This window comes from Microcaecilia unicolor, chromosome 3, assembly GCF_901765095.1.
Source record: "Microcaecilia unicolor chromosome 3, aMicUni1.1, whole genome shotgun sequence".
Taxonomy (NCBI): Eukaryota; Metazoa; Chordata; class Amphibia; order Gymnophiona; family Siphonopidae; genus Microcaecilia; species Microcaecilia unicolor.
Genome location: NC_044033.1, coordinates 511,573,068 through 511,593,066, shown reverse-complemented (window position 1 = coordinate 511,593,066; position 19,999 = coordinate 511,573,068). Strand labels below are relative to the sequence as shown.

The following is a 19,999-nucleotide window of genomic DNA, read 5'->3' as shown; positions in this document are numbered from 1 at the left end:
TAACGCGCCCATAGCGCCGCTTAGTAAACTTAGCCCCAGATAAAGAAATAAGCTAGTAACCAATGCGACCTTCCAAGATAAGAGTTTACTTTATAAACCTACAGATGAAGTAACAGAACAATCCAGTTTAGGGCATGAGGTGGAGAAAAAGAACAAAAAAAACCAAACAAACTTAACCACATCGAAGCAGCAAAAGAACTTTAGCTCAATGGAAAACACCAGGTGGAAGAAACATGATGTGTCCAACATTGTTCTCATTGCTTCAACCGACCCTGTAATAACACTCCGAACCTCTCTCCCTTAATAATGGGATACAATTTTGCAGTCCACTCAAAAACCACGGGTGGCTGTGGGCGCTTCCAATACATTACAAGCACCAGCCAGGCAGCCAGAAATAAAAAAGGTAAAAAGATGTTTCCTATCCAATATCTTCAGTAACCATATGTATGTTGTAACCAGGCGCCTCTCTTGTGCAGCCAGGGATAAAACTATCTCCTCTAGCCACAGGCTCCCGGTACAATGAAGAAATAGATGTCCACCAGTAACTTCACTCTTAAGGACTTTTATTCCATGCAGGTTTCTAGTACACAGTTCCAACAGCAGCATAGCACATACCAGGATTCAATACAGGCTTCAGTCTGGGCTCTTTATCCAGTGCACAATAAACAGTAATTCAATTCCCAAGACAAACAGTTCTTTCAGTTCATCATCACAGTTCAGTCACCAAGCAGCGGTTTCTACCTTCTATCCTCTTTACCTTCTGGAGAGTTCAATATTTTAGGCAGTGGCGTAGGAAGGGGGGGCGGGGGGGGGGGGGCGGTCCGCCCCGGGTGCACGCCGCTGGGAGGTGTCGGCTCCACCCTGGTGCACTGCCCTCTCTGCCCCGGAACAGGTTACTTCCTGTTCCGGGACAGAGAGAGCAGTGAACCAGCGCGGAGCCGACACACCCCCTCCTGCCCGTCCCTCGCCGCAGGTATGCGCTCTGGGGGGTATGCGCTCCAGTGGGAGGAGGGTGCGCCATGCTGCACCCGGGGGGGGGGGGGTGCAGCGGCGACCCGCCCCGGGTGTCAGCTCCCCTCGCTACGGCTCTGATTTTAGGGACTGCTTCTACCCATGTCTTCCCCGATTGCAGCTAGGAGTCCAGTCCGGGTTCTTCTTCTCACCCTCTGGCTCCTTGCCTGCAATGCCTTCTGGGACTTGTATTTCAGACTGAAACTGCCTTAACCCAACTATCCTGGCGGTGACTTTATCACAATGTGCAGCCACACCATAGCTACGAGCGTAAGTGTTGGAGGCGATACAACTGCCGACTTTCCAAACTGCATCCCACAAATGCTGGATTTTAGCACGTTCCCAACATGTATTGAAACGTACCAGGTGCTCTGCAATGTCTCCAGCATAAGGAGAAGGTTTGTGGGATTGTAAACCCGACGCAACAACTTGTATTGAGAATCTTGGTGGGAAACTGCTGTGGCCATTTTTCTTCCAGACAAGGATCGGAGCAAAGTAAGAGGACAATTTACTAAGAGGAACGGCGGTTTGTCTAATGAGGAAGCGATAAGTGAAACGGAGGTGCTCTGTAGAGCAAACCGCAATAAACCATACCTTATTAAGATAAGTGTCCTTGAGCAGTTATGTTCCTGACTATTGATAAAAGTTAGGAGATAAAATTTAATTTAGAAAGAAAAGGAAAAGAAAAAAAGCAACATTTAAAAAAAAAATTAATAAATTTCACATAACGGAAGCAGGAGCGTAGCCAGACCTGCCATTTTGGGTGGGCCCCAAGTTAACCTGGGTGGGCCCTTCCCACCCTCACCCCCATACATACATACAATTATTTTAAAAACCTTTTGTCTCTACCCCTGCTATTGTCATATTTCTCCCCCTCCATCCGGCATCTGCTCCTCTCCCTCCCCCCCCCCCCCCCCCCGGCATCTGCCTGTTTCTGAAACGTCGCCCTCCCTAGTCTACCTCCAAGTCATTGCTGGTAGTGATTCCTGTAAGCAACTTGCAGGCCTTCCCTCTATTGCGCCCATGCCACTAAACAGGAAGTGACACCATTGAGGGCATGACACAATAGAGAGAAGCCTGCGGGGCTGGTGCAGGAATTGCTGCAGACGACGACTCAAAGGTAGATGGGGGAGACAGAGATTGACAGTTGCTGTGAAAGAGAGAGAGAGAGTGAAGCACTGCCAAAAGGTGCTTTGGGGGCCACTGAACGGAAGGTTTTAGACTAAAGGAAGCTCGCCTGGCGTCCATATTGGCAAATAGACCATTGCGAGCTGAGCATCTAATGTCTTTTTCTCCATCAGTAAGATTGATTATCCATATAGGGGACTGGTTTACTTGCTTGTTATAGCGATTTAGAGTTTCCTCACCAGCAAGTTTGTGCTAAATAGCAGACTCGTATGGGAATGAAATCTAGCACGCTCTGAAAATGTAGACCTTTAAAAGTGAAGCTCCTACTGCAACAGTATAAAATACTGAAGCCGTTCGCCTTCAACAGCTGTCATTTGCAACTTACAGCACACAAAAAAAGAAGAAACCAGATTTATAATATTAAAGTTTGGGAGAGGCTTCTTCAGTTAGCAACCTAACCTGGAGTGGAGGAGTGGCCTAGTGGTAGAGCACCGGTCTTGCAATCCAGAGGTGGCCGGTTCAAATCCCACTGTTGCTCCTTGTGATCTTGGGCAAGTCACTTAACCCTACATTGCCTCAGATACAAACTTAGATTGTGAGCCCTCCGGGGACAGAGAAATATCCAGAGTACCTGAATGTAACTCACCTTGAGCTACTACTGAGAAAGATGTGAGCAAACTCTAAATAAATAAATATTCTAGAACTCTAAAGAATAACAAGATTCCATGCAGAATTTCAAAGTGTAGCAACATTCCATGTAGAACCCCAAAGAGTAACAAGATTCTTTGGGGGTGGAGGAGTGGCCTAGTGGTTAGAGCACCAGTCTTACAATCCAGAGGTGGCCGATTCAAATCCCGCTGCTGCTCCTTGTGATCTTGGGCAAGTCACTTAATCCTCCATTGCCTCAGGTACAAACTTAGACTGTGAGCCCTCCTGGGACAGAGAAATATCCAGAGTACCTGAATGTAACTCACCTTGAGCTACTACTGAAAAAGGTGTGAGCAAAATCTAAATAAATAAATATTTGAGATTCTACACGGAATGTTGCTAGTGGAGGAGTGGCCTAGTGGTTAGTGCAGTGGAACATGGAATGTTGCTACTATTTGAGATTCTGTTGCTACTATTTGAGATTCTACATGGAATGTTAATGTTGCTATTGCACTAGCAACATTCCATGTAGAAGCCTGCCCTTGCAGATCAGCAATGCGGCCGTGCAGGCTTCTGTTTCTGTGAGTCTGACATCCTGCACGTACGTTGCTGATCTGCAAGGGCAGGCTTCTACATGGAATGTTTTTAGTGGAGGAGCAGCCTAGTGGTTAGTTAGAGCACTGCTCTTGCAATCCAGGTGGCTGGTTCAAATCCTACTGCTGCTCCTTGTGATCTTAGGCAAGTCACTTAACTCTTCATTGCCTCAGATACAAACTTAGATTGTGAGCCCTCCCGGGACACAGGACTATCCAGAGTACCTGAATGTAACTCACCTTGAGCTACTACTGAAAAAGGTGTGAGCAAAACCTAAATAAATAAATAAAAACAACATGCAACTATTCTCACTTCTTGCCTTAGGCAAAAAAACGTTCCAACATACAGACATGACATTTACTGACAACCAGAGTGGTCAATTTTTATACTGTGTAATTAAAAACAAAGCGTACTTACCCCTTCTTTACTCTAGCAAAGTCAAATGCCATTTGTCTGTATGAAAAAGCTTTTTCATTCAAGTATCTACTGTATCTCCTTATAAATGTTGACATGTCATAGCCTAAAAAAAAAAATATATATATCCAAAAAGCGGTTACATATATAATACACAAACGAGGAAAACGGCAGCAGGTAAAGTCCAAAAACAATGGCCTGGATGGCACCTGGGGCGGAGCACCGATGCGCCCCGCCCCCCCCACTAAATTACACCTTCCCTCCCCCCAGTGAAATGACACCCCCCCCCCCGGGTGCACACCGCTGGGGGGGGGGGGGTGCCGCGGCGCGCGCCTGTTCCGAGTTCGCTAAACTTGGCTTCGCTGCAGCTCCCTCTGCCCCGGAACAGGAAGTAACCTGTTCCGGGGCAGAGGGAGCTGCAGCGAACGAGCGACGAAGTTTAGCGAACTCGGAGCAGGCGCGCGCCGCGGCACCCCCCCCCCAGCGGCGTGCACCCGGGGCGGACCGCCCCCACCTTGGTACGCCACTGGCAGTAGACATTTTAAACATATTACTGGCGAGTTCATTTTCTTTAAACCACTTCAAAACACTGAACAAGGAGAAAAAAGCGTAATTGGGAAGGAAATAAGATAGCGTGATGAGCAGTAGTAGAAATACTGATGTATAACCATTTACTACGAGTATGAAAACTCAATTTCAGTTTTTAGATCTGCACATTTCCAATCTAGTAACTTATTTTTCTTGGTAGTGGATTCGAGAATATAATTTTGCCTGCACTAAATTTACAATTTATATGCAACACCATCATCCTTTGAAACACCTTTAATTATTTTGAAAAAAAGAAAAACCTTACATTTGCATAAGGCACTTGTACCCCGCAAGATCCCAAATGAGCTCCCTGCTGTTTTACAATAAAATCACAAACAAGGCATTCCCTGCGAACTACAAACATTACCGTTACTTATTAAATAATTGATAAAGACAGGCTGCTGGGCTCGATGGACCTTTGGTCTTTCCCCAGTCTGGCATTACTTACATACTAATTTAAACTGATTATTCTAATATTCAATGGTAAAGAATTCCAGACTGAAAAGAGAATAGATCTGAAATAACACCTCTAGGATTGAGATACATCACAGTAAGAGAGCTAATCTGAAAGGCCACTATGCCGTTGTGAAAGAGTTATGAAATCCAATAAATATGCAGGAGTTAATCCATTCAAGATGGAAAAAAAAATTAATTGTACACAGTTTATGTTTCAACAATTTTTTTATTGATGACATTCAGTTACAATACTCACAATAATATATGCATCCAATACAATCTTATCAAATTAAACTGGATACACTTCCATCGTTGAAAACCGCCATCAACATTTTGTGTTAATATTGTCCCTAATTCCCCCCTTACCCTAACCAAATTAGAAATTCAAGAGGGGAAAGGAGGGAAGGAGGGACGCAAGACCCAGTCCCTCTTGAACAAAAGGTACTATACCGGCTACGTCCTTGTACCTCTCCTCCACCCCCCTCATAAGCCAATATACAGTGATCTCCAAGGGCCTAGACTCTGATAGCCCTTCGAAATCTAACAGTCACATGTTACTTTTAGTCAATCTTATTGGCACTACCCCTATAACTTAACAGTCGCTCACTTACAGCATTTTTCGTCAGCTGTATTTAACCTTTTATATCAACAGCTCTTTACTGATAACACAGCTAGATAACCATAAGGAAGCATTACACATCAAAAGTTATAGCCATTTCAAGGTGGTATATTAAATACCTTAAGCAATAGTCTTATCAGAATTTGCAGCTGGAGCTGTATCGCTAAATTATAGTGATACAGCTCCAGCTGCAAATTCAACGGGATACATTCTTACGAGAAACCCAGAGAACAGACGGAGCAGCAGCTTCAGCTGAAATTTCTCAATACAAACATCTGTGAAAGAATACAAGATTTTCCGTATGGTGAAAAGACTCCTGATGCAGGCCTGACAGGCCGAAACACAGCTGTGTCGAGTCCCAATCACCTTTTTAAACGTTTTTAACTAATAAAGATCGTTTTAAAATTGACCCTTTGTAAGGTCATCTTTTGTCAATTTTAGTCATCTTCGCTGTTTTTGTGTTTTGTACTTATCTAAGAACGGCATTTTCACATGCAAGAAATTTGAAAGAAAATATTGAGTCCAGCACAGTTACCAGAAGCTGAGAGTCGCACTCCAGCAATAACGTTGGGTCATTACAAATGCAGTAGAGCGCATTGAAAGACTTGTGACTTGACACAAGAGACGACAAGTTTCACACTACTATGGTAGGGTGTACAAGCTAAGGCACCATACTACATGTCGAACTCTGTATCATATATGCTGTTCATGTGACAAGGTCTATATAGGGAAATCCACTAGATCGTTACACGTACGCATGACTTAACATCGGTCACGTATTGTATCACAAAATTTAGGAGCTCCTCTTGTCCAACACTGTGTGTCAAACGGTCACACGATTGATACCTTACGATGCATGGTAATTGATCAGATCTGTCCAGCGGCGAGAGGAGGAGATCATAACAGAAAATTGCTTCAACGGGAATACTTTTGGATATACCATTTAGATACTTTAGAACCTAGAGAGTTAAATACATATATCCATTGGGGGGTGTTTCATTTAATGCAGTAGTTTAGATCAGGAAGCGCAAGTTAAGATCAGCTGTTTCCGGTATAGCCAGTATAAATAAGACACCGACGCCATAGCGTGAGGCAATTAGGAAGCAGTAAAACAGTAAGTCTGGGAGCCAAGAGGAGATTTAAGAGGGAGTATTTTTTAATGTGGTGTGAGCTGACAAGCGTTTGTGTTTTTGCAGGTCCAGTGATATGACTCCCCCTTGACAAAGCTTGAAGAGCGAAACAGGCACCTGTCGGGGTATATGAGCACACCGGCAGACACAGATAAGTGCCACGCAGCCACCTATGTTATTGGTTATTGCAATGATAAGAGCAGATAAATATTGCTAATGATACCAGCACAGGAAGGGTGGGGGTTGAGTCTGTGATTAAAATACACGCGGGCAGAGGTTCACCGAGTGAGTGAAGTGAAGTGAAAGCGGCCGTGGTGACTATATGAGACTCTTCCCTAATTAACACGAAGTAGTTTCAGTGGTACTCCGTGAGAACCCTCTACTTTTTTTGTTTTGCGTATAGGAGAGTATTAGTAGAGAAATGCCTCGTTGATTTGACTATTTCTGGGATAAGCAGCATAAAGTGTTTGGAGCTTTTTTGGGATCTTGCCAGGTATTTGTGACCTGGATTGGCCACTGTTGGAAACAGGATACTGGGCTTGATGGACCTTTGGTCCGTCGCCATATGGCAATACTTATGGATATGGTCTTTCTTTATTGGCTTGCTTTGATTATAAAAGTTTGAACAGAGCTGGCGCTAGAATAAATACTCAGGGGGACAGTCCTTGAGGCAGCTCAGGTTTGAGCGAAACATATGTCGGACAACTTTACCCCTGGGTCCGATGATAAATGAATAAGATAAGTCAAAGAATTTAACGTTAATCTATGGATAAGAAATTTAAAAATTTTTTTAAAAAAGCTCAAGATGGTAGAGCTGACCTATGAAGATGATGGATGTTGTTAACATTGCCATATAAGAAAAATTATAGTTGGCAATGAACATCGCTGAGGTCAACTGAATGAGTTGATGAAAAACCTATACAAGTTGTGGAAAAATTTTGCATTTAAAGTGTGTTATCTATATATTATTTTGGACACTTGAAGAATATAATTTGATATTATTTGTGTCTTAATAAGTGGTTGCCATTTTATTTGAAGTTGCTTTGTCTTCAAGCATACTGAGTAAGAAGCCTGCCCCCCCAGTCCATGAATGTTCAGTTGGTGTATGTTACTCCTCTATCTTGCTGCTTTGAGTCTTTCCAAGATCCTGTGCTTTCATTGTATTTTTATCATATTTCAAGTACAACAATTTCACTAGGCAGCTTGTGTAGCTGAATTCTCCAGCTCCTCCCGTCCGAGGCAGTTGAATAAAGACAGATTCTCATCTGCAGAGGAAAGGACACTACTGAGATGTATTGGAAATAAAAGGTCTTCTCTTCTTTGTATTAACTTCATTAAAGAACAATTGGATCAAGAATTTTGAGTCTTTCCCTGGTGATGTTTAGCTCTATAAATCAAACACTGCGATGAAACACAGTGAGTATAGAAGAGGGATCAGTCCATGTCTTTGTCTCGATAAAGCTGCCCCCCCCCGCTCATCTCATCCCACAGAACCCCTTATTGCTATATAATCTCTATAATTCTATTAAGTTTTCCGCAGCCTGGGAATTTAGGTTTTTAGACTGTGGTTAAAAATACATCCTTCTATTTCAAATGAGTCACAAAGTGACAGCTCATTCCTAAGAAAAAGATTCCTATCCTTTAAATAGCAACATATATGCAAACCCCTCCCCCCCCCCCCACACATATATAGAGGAAAAAAAACATGGTCTGAGAGGAATTTTCAAAGTCATTTACACTGACAGGTGACTCATCTGGATGAACTGGCCTGGCTGCAAACCGTCACCCTCGTTCAGAGTACACATGGGATTCCATGACCTAATTTAGCAAGGTTTAAGAGATTTTTTTAGGGAGCGAGTTTAGGTTGAGGGAAGAAAATGTCATTCAGTAGTACTCACGCTGTTTTACAGTCCTTCTGTTAACCTCAAGCAAACAGCAAGTGCACTGCATATAGGTGTTTTTGTTATAATTATCTACTTCGTTACATGCGCAGAAGTATCCCACCACTGTGCAACTCTACTGTCCCTCACGCAATTAGAAAGGTGACATGTGGTTCTATCCAATATTATTTTATACTGGCAAGGCCGTAGGATTCGTCGTTCAATTGGAAACAAGTTTTTAACATAACTGCGCATTTTTCAATAATTGGTGGGCATCATGAGGAAGGAAACTGTAGCGTTAGGGGCCATGGAATGAAGTTCAGAAGCAATGTGAGGAACCATTTTTTCATGAAAAGGATGAGGGAGGAGGGGGGGGGAAGACGTCTAATGCCCTCCCTGATCTGGGCACGACCCTTTGTCGCCTTTCTACTCAACCAGTTTCTAACCACTTACTTTAGAGGCTCATACCGAGAGTGGTCAATTTATACGTGACTTATATGGAACCAAGTCAAAGGCTTTGCTGAAATCTACGTACACTACATCTATCAGTCTCCCTCGATCCAACTCTCTTCGCCCAAATAAGTTATATTGAATTTGTTATGACAAGATCTACCTCTAGTAAAAAAAACCATGCTGCCCAGGGAAGTAGGGGAGTGTGGATTGGGGGGGGGGGGGGAGAGGAGGGGGCTACAAAGCCAATCTTGAAGATAAAGCATAACGAGTACTGTTGACAATAAGGGTTGAAAATTGTTGTTATAATATATTTAGACTAAGTTGACGGTGCATTTGATAAATCCTTCCCTACTCCAGTGCATAACAAAGGATGGGTAGGGATAGGGAGGGTAAAATTTGTTAAACGAAAAATTTTGATGACGAATTTTACTAATGAGATTTTACCGTGCCAGTTAAGATGTTTGAATGTACGTATTACTTATGTGGTTGGATACATGTAATTGGAACTGTCATCAATAAAAATTGTTGAACCCTAAAAAAACCATGCTGCCTCGGTCCTGCAATCCACTGGATTCCAGAAAGCCAGGGTGCTGCACAAAGTTAACGTACTGGACTGTTAATAAATGAGTATCAGAAATCATCAAGATTGTATGCGTATACATTGGTCCATACCCTGAAATCCTATTCTGGGCATAAAGACTACTATTTTATGCATGAAATACATAGTAACATGGTAGATGACGGCAGAAAAAGACCTGCACGGTCCATCCAATCTGCCCAACAAGATAACTCATATGTGCTACTTTTTGTGTATACCTTACCTTGATTTGTATCTGTCTTTTTCAGGGCACAGACCGTATAAGTCTGCCCAGCACTAGCCCCGCCTCCCAACCACCAGCCCCTTGATTTGTGTCTGTAATTTTCAGGGCACAGACCGTATAAGTCTGCCCAGCACTAACCCCGCCTCCCAACCACCAGCCCCGCCTCTGCCATCCAATCTCCGCTAAATTCCTGAGGATCCCTTCCTTCCGAACAGGATTCGTTTATGTTTATCCCACGCATGTTAGAATTCCATTACTGTTTTCATCTCCACCACCTCCCGCGGGAGGGCATTCTAAGCATCCATCACTCTCTCCATGAAAAAATACTTCCTGACATTTTTCTTGAGTCTGCCCCCCTTCACTCTCATATCATGTCCTCTCGTTCCACCACCTTCCCATCTCCGGAAAAGGTTCGTTTGCGGATTAATACCTTTCAAATATTTGAACATCTGTATCATATCACCCCTGTTTCTCCTTTCCTCCAGGGTATACATGTTCAGGTCAGCAAGTCTCTCCTCATACGTCTTGTAACGCAAATCCCATACCATTCTCGTAGCTTTTCTTTGCACCGCTTCAATTCTTTTTACATCCTTAGCAAGGTACAGCCTCCAAAACATAATACTCCAGGTGGGGTCTCACCAACGACTTATACAAGGGCATTAAAACCTCTTTTCTTCTGCTGGTCACACCTCTCTCTATACAGCCTAGCAACCTTCTAGTTACGGCCACCGCCTTGTCACACTGTTTCGTCGCCTTCAGATCCTCAGATACTATCACCCCAAGATCCCTCTCCCCGTCCGTACTTATCACTCTCACCGCCTAACACATAAGTCTCCCGTGGATTTCTACTCCCTAAGTGCATCACTTTGCAGTTCTTCGCATTGAATTTTAATTGCCAAACCATTCTATCATTTGTGCTGCTGCATCCACATGCAATCAGTGTGCTCTCCCATATTAGTACACTCAGCCTATTTACATGCTATTTGCTTACAGCACTGGGGAGCAAAGTTTCCGATTTCTTTTTGTTAGGAAACTATGCTCTAAGCGGCAACACACGGCTCTAATGCAAGGTAACTGCATCAAACCAGGCCTAACATAGGGCAGAGTTCGCATGCCTTCTTCAGAATAACAACATACTTGAAACAAAAGCTCTACCTCTTTCCCCTGGTATGAAGGTCAACATTTTTTTGGTTTCTAAGAGGGAGGTGCTTTTTTTTTTTTTCATTCCCGACACTGAGAGCACAACCAACGTTCAACCTTAGTATCCATTCCATATTATGCCAAGCACCTTTAGTAATGGGAATTATCCTTTTCCCCTACAGTATGATACTCCAGATCAGAAACTGGCTTCAAACAAAACCCCATTCCAGGTTTGGGATTGGGAGCTAGGTGTGGCTTTGAAGCCCTCTACCACCTTCAGCATAAGTAAAGACCTTACTTCCACTGATAGCAATGAGGGGTTCACTGAAAAAGCCTTCTGAATGAGGGAGAAAAGGTCTGAAGCTCTGCACAAAATGTCTTATAAGTACATGTGTTGCCATACTGGGACGGACCAAAGGTCCATCAAGCCCAACGTCCTGGCAAGATCCCAAAAAAGTTCAATACATTTTATGCTGCTTATCCCGCCAACAAACAAGGTACCTGGCGGCTACGGGGGGAGGGTTTTGCGGTGGTAGCGGTCCAAAATGGCGGGGGAGGGGTCGGCTAAACAGTGCCCCCCACCTCAGGCTCCGGCCCCCCCTCCCGCCGAGGTCTGGCTACGCCCCTGGTTCATAGTAACACAGTGTCAGCAGAAAAAGACCTGCACGGTCCATCCAGTCTGCCCATCAAGGTGGCCAGAGTTGAATCTGGCACTCTGCACAGGGTCCACTTCATGATTAAATGCCAATATACTTTATCTCCTCCATCTCTCACTGCCAATTTTCATGCACTGTAAGATAGGCGAGACCATTTACCCCAGCTTTGGCAGACACAAATGCTCACACATAAAATAAAGCAAAAATGGAAATGGATCTGCCGCATGCATGGCTTTTCGCCTAAAACTACCCCCTACCTGTCGATTTGTGGCAACCTGGGGTTCGAGCCTGGGACAAGTTATACTGTATTCAACAGATGGAAGGAAAAGGGGATAGAATACCTATATCATGTGCTCACAGACGAAGGGCGTATCAGAACGTTTTCAGAACTGAGAGCTCAGTTCAAAATAAATTCAGCGGACTATTTCCATTATTACCAGCTGAGGCACTATGTGTCCAGTCTGACTTGGACAGACCTCACTGAGGACGTGAGGGAAGAACTGGCTGCTGCTAAGTCGCTGGGGGCGCAATTGAAAGTGCCCATGGCCTACCATCATCGCCACATCCGAGATACAATGCCAGAATTGGATTACAGGGGCTACGCAGCAAAATGGAGCCAAGATCTGGGAAGCCAGATAACTGAGACTATGTTTAAGAACCATGTGCGGTCGCTCTGGCAGACCACAAAACTGGCAGAGCACTGGGAAATACAATATAAATTCGCACTAAGGATATATGTGGCGGCTAGAAGATCTTTCCATATGGGAGCATCACCGGATGGAGCATGTGGGAAATGCCATCAAGAAGGGGCTACATTTTTTTTTTTTGTTGCATTTGTACCCCGCGCTTTCCCACTCATGGCAGGCTCAATGCGGCTTACATGGGGCAATGGAGGGTTAAGTGACTTGCCCAGAGTCACAAGGAGCTGCCTGTGCCTGAAGTGGGAATTGAATTCAGTTCCTCAGTTCCCCAGGACCAAAGTCCACCACCCTAACCACTAGGCCACTCCTCCAATGTCCAAAACATTGTCTCACATGTTTTGGACATGCCCAAGAGTGGTTTGGTTTTGGAAAAGTATACTACAACAAGTGACAGAACTCTGGTCCCGAAGATGGACATATGATCCAAAGTTGCTTTTTGGACACCCAAGGCTAAGCAAGCCAACGCCGAAGGGATTCACAGACTTTGTAAAAAGAGCTACAGTAGTAGCCAAAAAAGCAATCCTGCAGGAGTGGCTGGGGAACAAACCACCATCACTGCAATATTGGCGAACTCAAATGCTTATACTTTTACGTACAGAACATCTGGCAATGCGGAACCAGCCACGGATAAGAAGACAACAATATGAATGCAGATGGGCACCCTTTTGGGAAACCTTGACCCCAATGGTCCGGAGCCAGATATTGAACCTATAATCCCCGTTGCTGCTGCTCCTGTAACCTCTGCTTGTTATTGGATATATAAGGGAAAAAAGGGAGGGAAGGGGGAGTAGTTTAGGGGGGGAAATACTAATATCAATAAAAATACAAAATGTGAAGATATGCCAATTGCTGTTATGGAACTTGCTTATGTAATGTGAAATGTTACAGCTGATTATGTTCACTTAATAAAAATGATTGAAACATAAAATAAAGCAAAAAAATTACTTACTATTCTGTAAGGCAGTTCTGCGTGGAACTGCCTTTATAGAAGTCATACTTGGTGTGCATCATCCCGGCACCTAACTTTGGGTGCCTTAACAGAATTAGAAAATAACAGCCATACTGGGTCAGACCAATGATCCATCTAGCCCAGTATCCTGCTTCCAGCAGTGGCCAATCCAGGTCACAAGTATCTGGCAGAACCCCAAATAGTAGCAACATTCCATGTAGAATTTCAAAGAGCAGCAACATTCCAGCACCCCCAAAAGTAGCAGAATTCTGGAATCCCCGAGTAACATAGTAGATGACGGCAGAAAAAGACCTGCATGGTCCATCCAGTCTGCCCAAGACAAACTCATATGTGTATACCTTACCTTGAATTTGTACCTGTCCTTTTCAGGGCACAGACCATATAAGTCTGCCCAGCAGTATTTCCCGCCTCCCAACCACCAGTCCCGCCTCCCATCACCGGCTCTGGTACAGACCGTATAAGTCTGCCCTCCCCTATCCTCGCCTCCCAACCACCACCCCCTCTTCCCCCCACCTGCTCCGCCACCCAATTTCAGCTAAGCTTCTGAGGATCCATTCCTTCTCACCGTTCTAGGCTACCATTCCCAGGGCAACCAGTGGCTTCCCCCGTGTCTGTGTCAATAGCAGACTATGGGACTTATCCTCCAGGAACTTGTCCAAACCTTTATTAAACCCAGATACACTAACTGCTGTTACTACATTCTCCTCGGTGCAGCCCTAACCCCGCTGCACTTACCTTTGGAGAGGCTTCTGGGACAGCATCCTTCCATGACCGCGGTCGCTCATGCCCACCTAGGGCATGCATGCCACAGCCCAATTATTACAGGGTAGAAGTGGGATGATGGAGGGGCATGGTGGAGTGGGTCTGGGTGCTCTTAGGCAAGCCAAGCCCTACCTTGAGTGTATTTACAACTGGTTCCTGCCGCCAAGTCTGCCTGTCTCCTGGTTCCCGCCTGCCAAACTTCCGCCTCGTCTCCTAGCTTTGTGCTGGGCCAAGCTCATGTCTTGCCTTTTCTGTTAACTTTGGAAGTGACCTGTCTGCTGTGGTTGGGTATCCGGCACCATCCAGGATCACAACATATTTAAGTATTTTCATGTAACTGAGTATCCCCTGGTCTTTGTACTTTTGGAAAGAATAAAAACAAAATCGATTCACTTCTACTCACTCTACACCACTCTGTATTTTGTAGACCTCAATCAAATCCCCTCCCCCCCACCACCAGGTGTCTCTTTTCCAAGCTGAAGAGCCCTAACCTCTTTAGCTTTTCCTCATATGAGAGGTTGCATCCCCTTTATTATTGTAAACTCCCTGGTGGCAGAGCAAGGTATTACAATGACGGTACCAAATATGTCACAGTGTTTCCCCAAAATGACTCAACACCAACCAGGGAGTTTAACAATAAAAATAAAATATTTTGTTTATTAGTTGAATTACATTTAAATGCTAATGAAATTTTACCAACTTGCAAATTTAACATATGTATTTCTATTACAGGTTTGCAACACAAATCAGTTTAGTCTCTAGAAACATTGAGAGCATCCTCAGATAAGTATAAATATTATTTACATAAATCATTTAAGTACATTCAATTCCACAAAACACCAGACTCTTCAAAGTCTCCCCTCTCCTGTCCCTCAGACCCCTGGAGACCCCCAAGGATCCCAACATGTAAGTTTTCCTCTACTCTTTTTTTCTTCTTTTAGTTCTCTCACTTATTGTTCAGGTTTCCTTTACTATTTTCTCTTATGTGCACTTTTTTAAAATAGTTTCAGTCACTTAGCTGCTCTCTTTGTTTTCTCTCTGGCTCTCTTGAACAGTGGGCACCTTTTCTTTCAGGTGTTGATCTCCAGCATCAACTTTCTTCCAGTCTTATCCTAGTAACATGTTCTCACCAATCCAGCTCCTTCCCAACTGCCAGCCTGAGCTGTTTGTCACTCTCCTGAGAGTTCCATCAGCGTGCGGAACACTCAGCACGTGCACACAGACCACTCAGTTTCACTGCACTGCTCGCTGTCTCCACACCAGATCCAGAAGGAGCCAGGTAATCTTTTAACATTTAACCCACAGGGTTACATTATTTTGGTCACTCTTCTTTCAGCCCTTTCTAATTCTGAAATATCTTTGATACACAGCGACTAGAACTAAATGAAATACTCAAGGTGAGGTCACACCATGGAGTGATACAGCGGCATTATAATATCCCTGATCTTATTTACCAGCATTTACCTAATAGTTCCTAGCATGTTTGCTTTTTTGGCTGTCGCTGCACACTGGGCAACTGAAGACCAGATTAGGTGAAGAAAAGCATGCACATACTAACAGTTTCAAATGAGTGAGCAGAGTTACATTTTTATTGACCTATAAGTGCATTCACTCTGCAGCTCCTCAGTATCTCTCCACTCTTATCTCTCCCTACACTCCTCCCCGAGAACTCCCTCCGTTCACTGGCTAAATCTCTCTTATCAGCACCCTTCTCCTCCACTGCTAACTCCAGACTCCGTTCCTTTTATCTTGCTGCACCATATGCCTGGAATAGACTTCCTGAGCCAGTACCTCAAGCTCCATCTCTGGCCGTCTTCAAATCTAAGCTAAAAGCCCACCTTTTGATGCAGCTTTTAACTCCTAACCCTTATTCACTTGTTCAGAACCCTTATTTTATCATCCTCACTTTAATATTCCCATATCTCTTGTTTGTCCTGTTTGTCCTAATTAGATTGTAAGCTCTGTCGAGCAGGGACTGTCTCTTCATGTTCAAGTGTACAGAGCTGCGTACGTCTAGTAGCGCTATAGAAATGATAAGTAGTAGTAGTAGTAGTCTTTGGGATTCCAGAATCTTGCTATTATTTGGGATTCTACACAGAATTTGGCTACTCTTTGGGATTCTGGAATCTTGCTTCTCTTTGTCCTTATCCCTTATTTGTCCTCTCTTTCCTAATTAGATTGTAAGCTCTGTTGAGCAGGGACTGTCTCTTCATGTTCAAGTGTACAGAGCTGCGTACGTCTAGTAGCGCTATAGAAATGATAAGTAGTAGTAGTAGTAGTCTTTGGGATTCCAGAACCTTGCTATTATTTGGGATTCTACACAGAATGTTGCTACTCTTTGGGATTCTGGAATCTTGCTTCTCTTTGTCCTTATCCCTTATTTGTCCTCTCTTTCCTAATTAGATTGTAAGCTCTGTTGAGCAGGGACTGTCTCTTCATGTTCAAGTGTACAGAGCTGCGTACGTCTAGTAGCGCTATAGAAATGATAAGTAGTAGTAGTAGTAGTCTTTGGGATTCCAGAACCTTGCTATTATTTGGGATTCTACACAGAATGTTGCTACTCTTTGGGATTCTGGAATCTTGCTTCTCTTTGTCCTTATCCCTTATTTGTCCTCTCTTTCCTAATTAGATTGTAAGCTCTGTTGAGCAGGGACTGTCTCTTCATGTTCAAGTGTACAGAGCTGCGTACGTCTAGTAGCGCTATAGAAATGATAAGTAGTAGTAGTAGTAGTCTTTGGGATTCCAGAACCTTGCTATTATTTGGGATTCTACACAGAATGTTGCTACTCTTTGGGATTCTGGAATCTTGCTTCTCTTTGTCCTTATCCCTTATTTGTCCTCTCTTTCCTAATTAGATTGTAAGCTCTGTTGAGCAGGGACTGTCTCTTCATGTTCAAGTGTACAGAGCTGCGTACGTCTAGTAGCGCTATAGAAATGATAAGTAGTAGTAGTAGTAGTCTTTGGGATTCCAGAATCTTGCTATTATTTGGGATTCTACACAGAATGTTGCTACTCTTTGGGATTCTGGAATCTTGCTTCTCTTTGTCCTTATCCCTTATTTGTCCTCTCTTTCCTAATTAGATTGTAAGCTCTGTTGAGCAGGGACTGTCTCTTCATGTTCAAGTGTACAGAGCTGCGTACGTCTAGTAGCGCTATAGAAATGATAAGTAGTAGTAGTAGTAGTCTTTGGGATTCCAGAACCTTGCTATTATTTGGGATTCTACACAGAATGTTGCTACTCTTTGGGATTCTGGAATCTTGCTTCTCTTTGTCCTTATCCCTTATTTGTCCTCTCTTTCCTAATTAGATTGTAAGCTCTGTTGAGCAGGGACTCTCTCTTCATGTTCAAGTGTAAAGAGCTGCGTACGTCTAGTAGCGCTTTAGAAATGATAAGTAGTAGTAGTAGTAATACTGTAATGCATGTATGTATGTAGTTGTCTCCCCAAATTAGCTATTTCCTAAAAGAAATGTGACCCTTATGTATTAATTTCTGTTTTTCAGGATTTCTCCTGTTAACTGAGTCACCGATTCTCTTTGGTTTTGAGTGGTAAAGGAATGCTTAACTCTCTGGGATCCAGCTGATTTACTGTGACATTAATTGGTTACTGTTGGAGAAAAGGATAGTGGATACAATGGGCCTTATGGTCTGACTCATTGTTATAGCATACGTTCTTATCTAGATGTTTAAAAAAAGAAATCATACACATGATTCTTCTGTATTAAGATTGCTTTGTAATGATAAAACAAAAGCAAAGAACTTTCCCTTCCCATTTACTTGATATAATACAAAAAAGTTAAATAAAAAAAAAATGTGTATGACTAATGCAGCCAGCTTTTTTTTTTCTAGATAAGAGAGGGGTAGTCAAACGCAGGGGCAAATCACCCAATGCCCCCATACCCTCATTAATAGCCCCAACCCTGGCAAGTCAGCCCACTGTTACTACAAAAAAGCAGTGTCCCCCGCCAGGCGACGTTGGCAGCGGGTGAGTGTTGGCGGCGGGAGGGGGGGGGGGGGTCGAGAGGGTCATTGGCAGGGGGTCCAGGGCCAAATCTACGGGGGCTGTGGCCCCACGTAGCTACGCCACTGGCCTGCGGTATCAGTAATGCAGGGCTTTAGATTTGAGCAGGGACGGTCCTTCCCCATGTTAAACTTGTACAGCGCTGCGTAACCCTGGCAGCGCTATAGAAATGCTAAGTAGTAGTAGTAGTAGTATAGAGTAGAGAGTTGCAGAGGGACAGAAATCTTACCTGTCCCCACTGGAATCTTACCCATCCCACAAGAATTTAATGGTACATTAAAAAAAAATTCTGGTCAGCTCTCTCAGCCTCTCTCTGGGTTCGAGCCGCAGCACTGCGGGCAAGGAAGGAACGGAAGTTGGAACTTGGAACACTCTGGTGCGCATATTTAAGACTTGTCTCTCATTTGCTGGCACTGCGTGCTGAGAGGTCGCCACATGCACGCGCCAGTAGATCTGGTGACATCTGATGCTTGTGCCTGCGTCAGAGCTGAGGTCTGCGAACCAGCCCGGGAGCAGAGAGGATTAATAGTAAGTGACAGCAGATAAAAACCCGAATGGTCCAGTCTGCCCAACAGTCACACTCATTATCAATTCATAATTAAATCAACAAGTAACATGATATTATATACTTATATATATTTGTGAGTGACATTGCCGAAGGGTTAGAAGGTAAAGTTTGCCTTTTTGCAGATGATACTAAGATTTGTAACAGAGTGGACACCCCGGAGGGAGCGGAAAACATGAAAAAGGATCTGAGGAAGCTAGAAGAATGGTCTAAGGTTTGGCAATTAAAATTCAATGCCAAGAAATGCAAAGTGATGCACTTAGGGAGTAGAAATCCATGGGAGACATATGTTATTTATTTGTTTATTGCACTTGTATCCCACATTTTCCCACCTATTTGCAGGCTCAATGTGGCTTACAAAGACCTGATATGGCGGCACCATACCAGGGTAAAGAATACAATTGGTGTTACAAAGAAATCAAGGAAAACAAGAGGAATTGGTCAGGTAGTTATATAAAGATACAATCTGGAAAGGTGGAGAAATGTTGTGGATTAGTTGGTTACGGGTTTTCATGGTAGGCCTTGTTAAAGAGATAGGTTTTCAGAGATTTGCGGAAGTTACTTAATTCATTGATCATGTTCAATTGAGTTGGAAGTGCATTCCACAGCTGCGTACTTAAATAGGAAAAGGTGGTCGCGTGTGTTAGTTTGTATTTTAATCCATTGCAGCCAGGGAAGTGTAGGTTAAGAAAGGTTCGGTGAGAGTCTGATATGTACAGACGGGGAGAGGGATCTTGGTGTGATAGTATCCGAGGATATGAAGGCGATGTGGTGACCGTTGCCGGAAGGTTGCTAGGAGGTATAGAGAGAGGTGTGACCAGCAGAAGAAAGGAGCTGTTGATGCCCCTGTTTAAGTCGTTGGTGAGGCCCCACCTGGAGTATTGTGTTCAGTTTTGGAGGCCGTATCTTGCTAAGGATATAAAAAGGATTGAAACGGTGCAAAGAAAAGCTACGAGAATGGTATGGGATTTGCGTTACAAGACATATGAGGAGAGACCTGCGGACCTGAACATGTATACCCTGGAGGGAAGGAGAAACAGGGGTGATATGATACAGACGTTCAAATATCTGAAAGGTATTAATCCGCAAACGAACCTTTTCCGGAGATGGGAAGGCGGTAGAACTAGAGGACATGAAATGAGATTGAAGGGGGGCAGACTTAAGAAAAATGTCAGGAAGTATTTTTTCACGGAGATGCTTGGAATGCCCTCCTGTGGAAGGGGGTGGAGATGAAAACGGTAACGGAATTCAAACATGCGTGGGATAAACATAAAGGAATCCTGTTCAGAAGGAATGGATCCTCAGAAGCTTAGCCGAAATTGGGTGGCAGAGCCGGTGGGGGGAGGCGGGGCAGACTTCTACGGTCTGTGCCTTGAAAATGGCAGATACAAATCAAGGTAAGGTATACACATAAAGTAGCACATATGAGTTTATCTTGTTGGGC

The 19,999-nt window shown here is 43.8% G+C and overlaps 1 protein-coding gene across 8 annotated transcripts in view; it reads right to left on the bottom strand.

Annotated features, from left to right (window-relative positions):
- The window catches only part of LOC115467294 (clathrin coat assembly protein AP180-like), a 330,594-nt gene that overhangs the window by 232,675 nt on the left and 77,920 nt on the right, over window positions 1-19,999 (bottom strand). For all 8 annotated transcript variants that reach the window (XM_030199139.1, XM_030199144.1, XM_030199145.1 and 5 more), the window contains exon 5: window positions 3,799-3,901. In XM_030199139.1, the coding sequence (XP_030054999.1) occupies window positions 3,799-3,901 (103 nt within the window). The remainder of the gene's footprint in view (window positions 1-3,798; window positions 3,902-19,999) is intronic.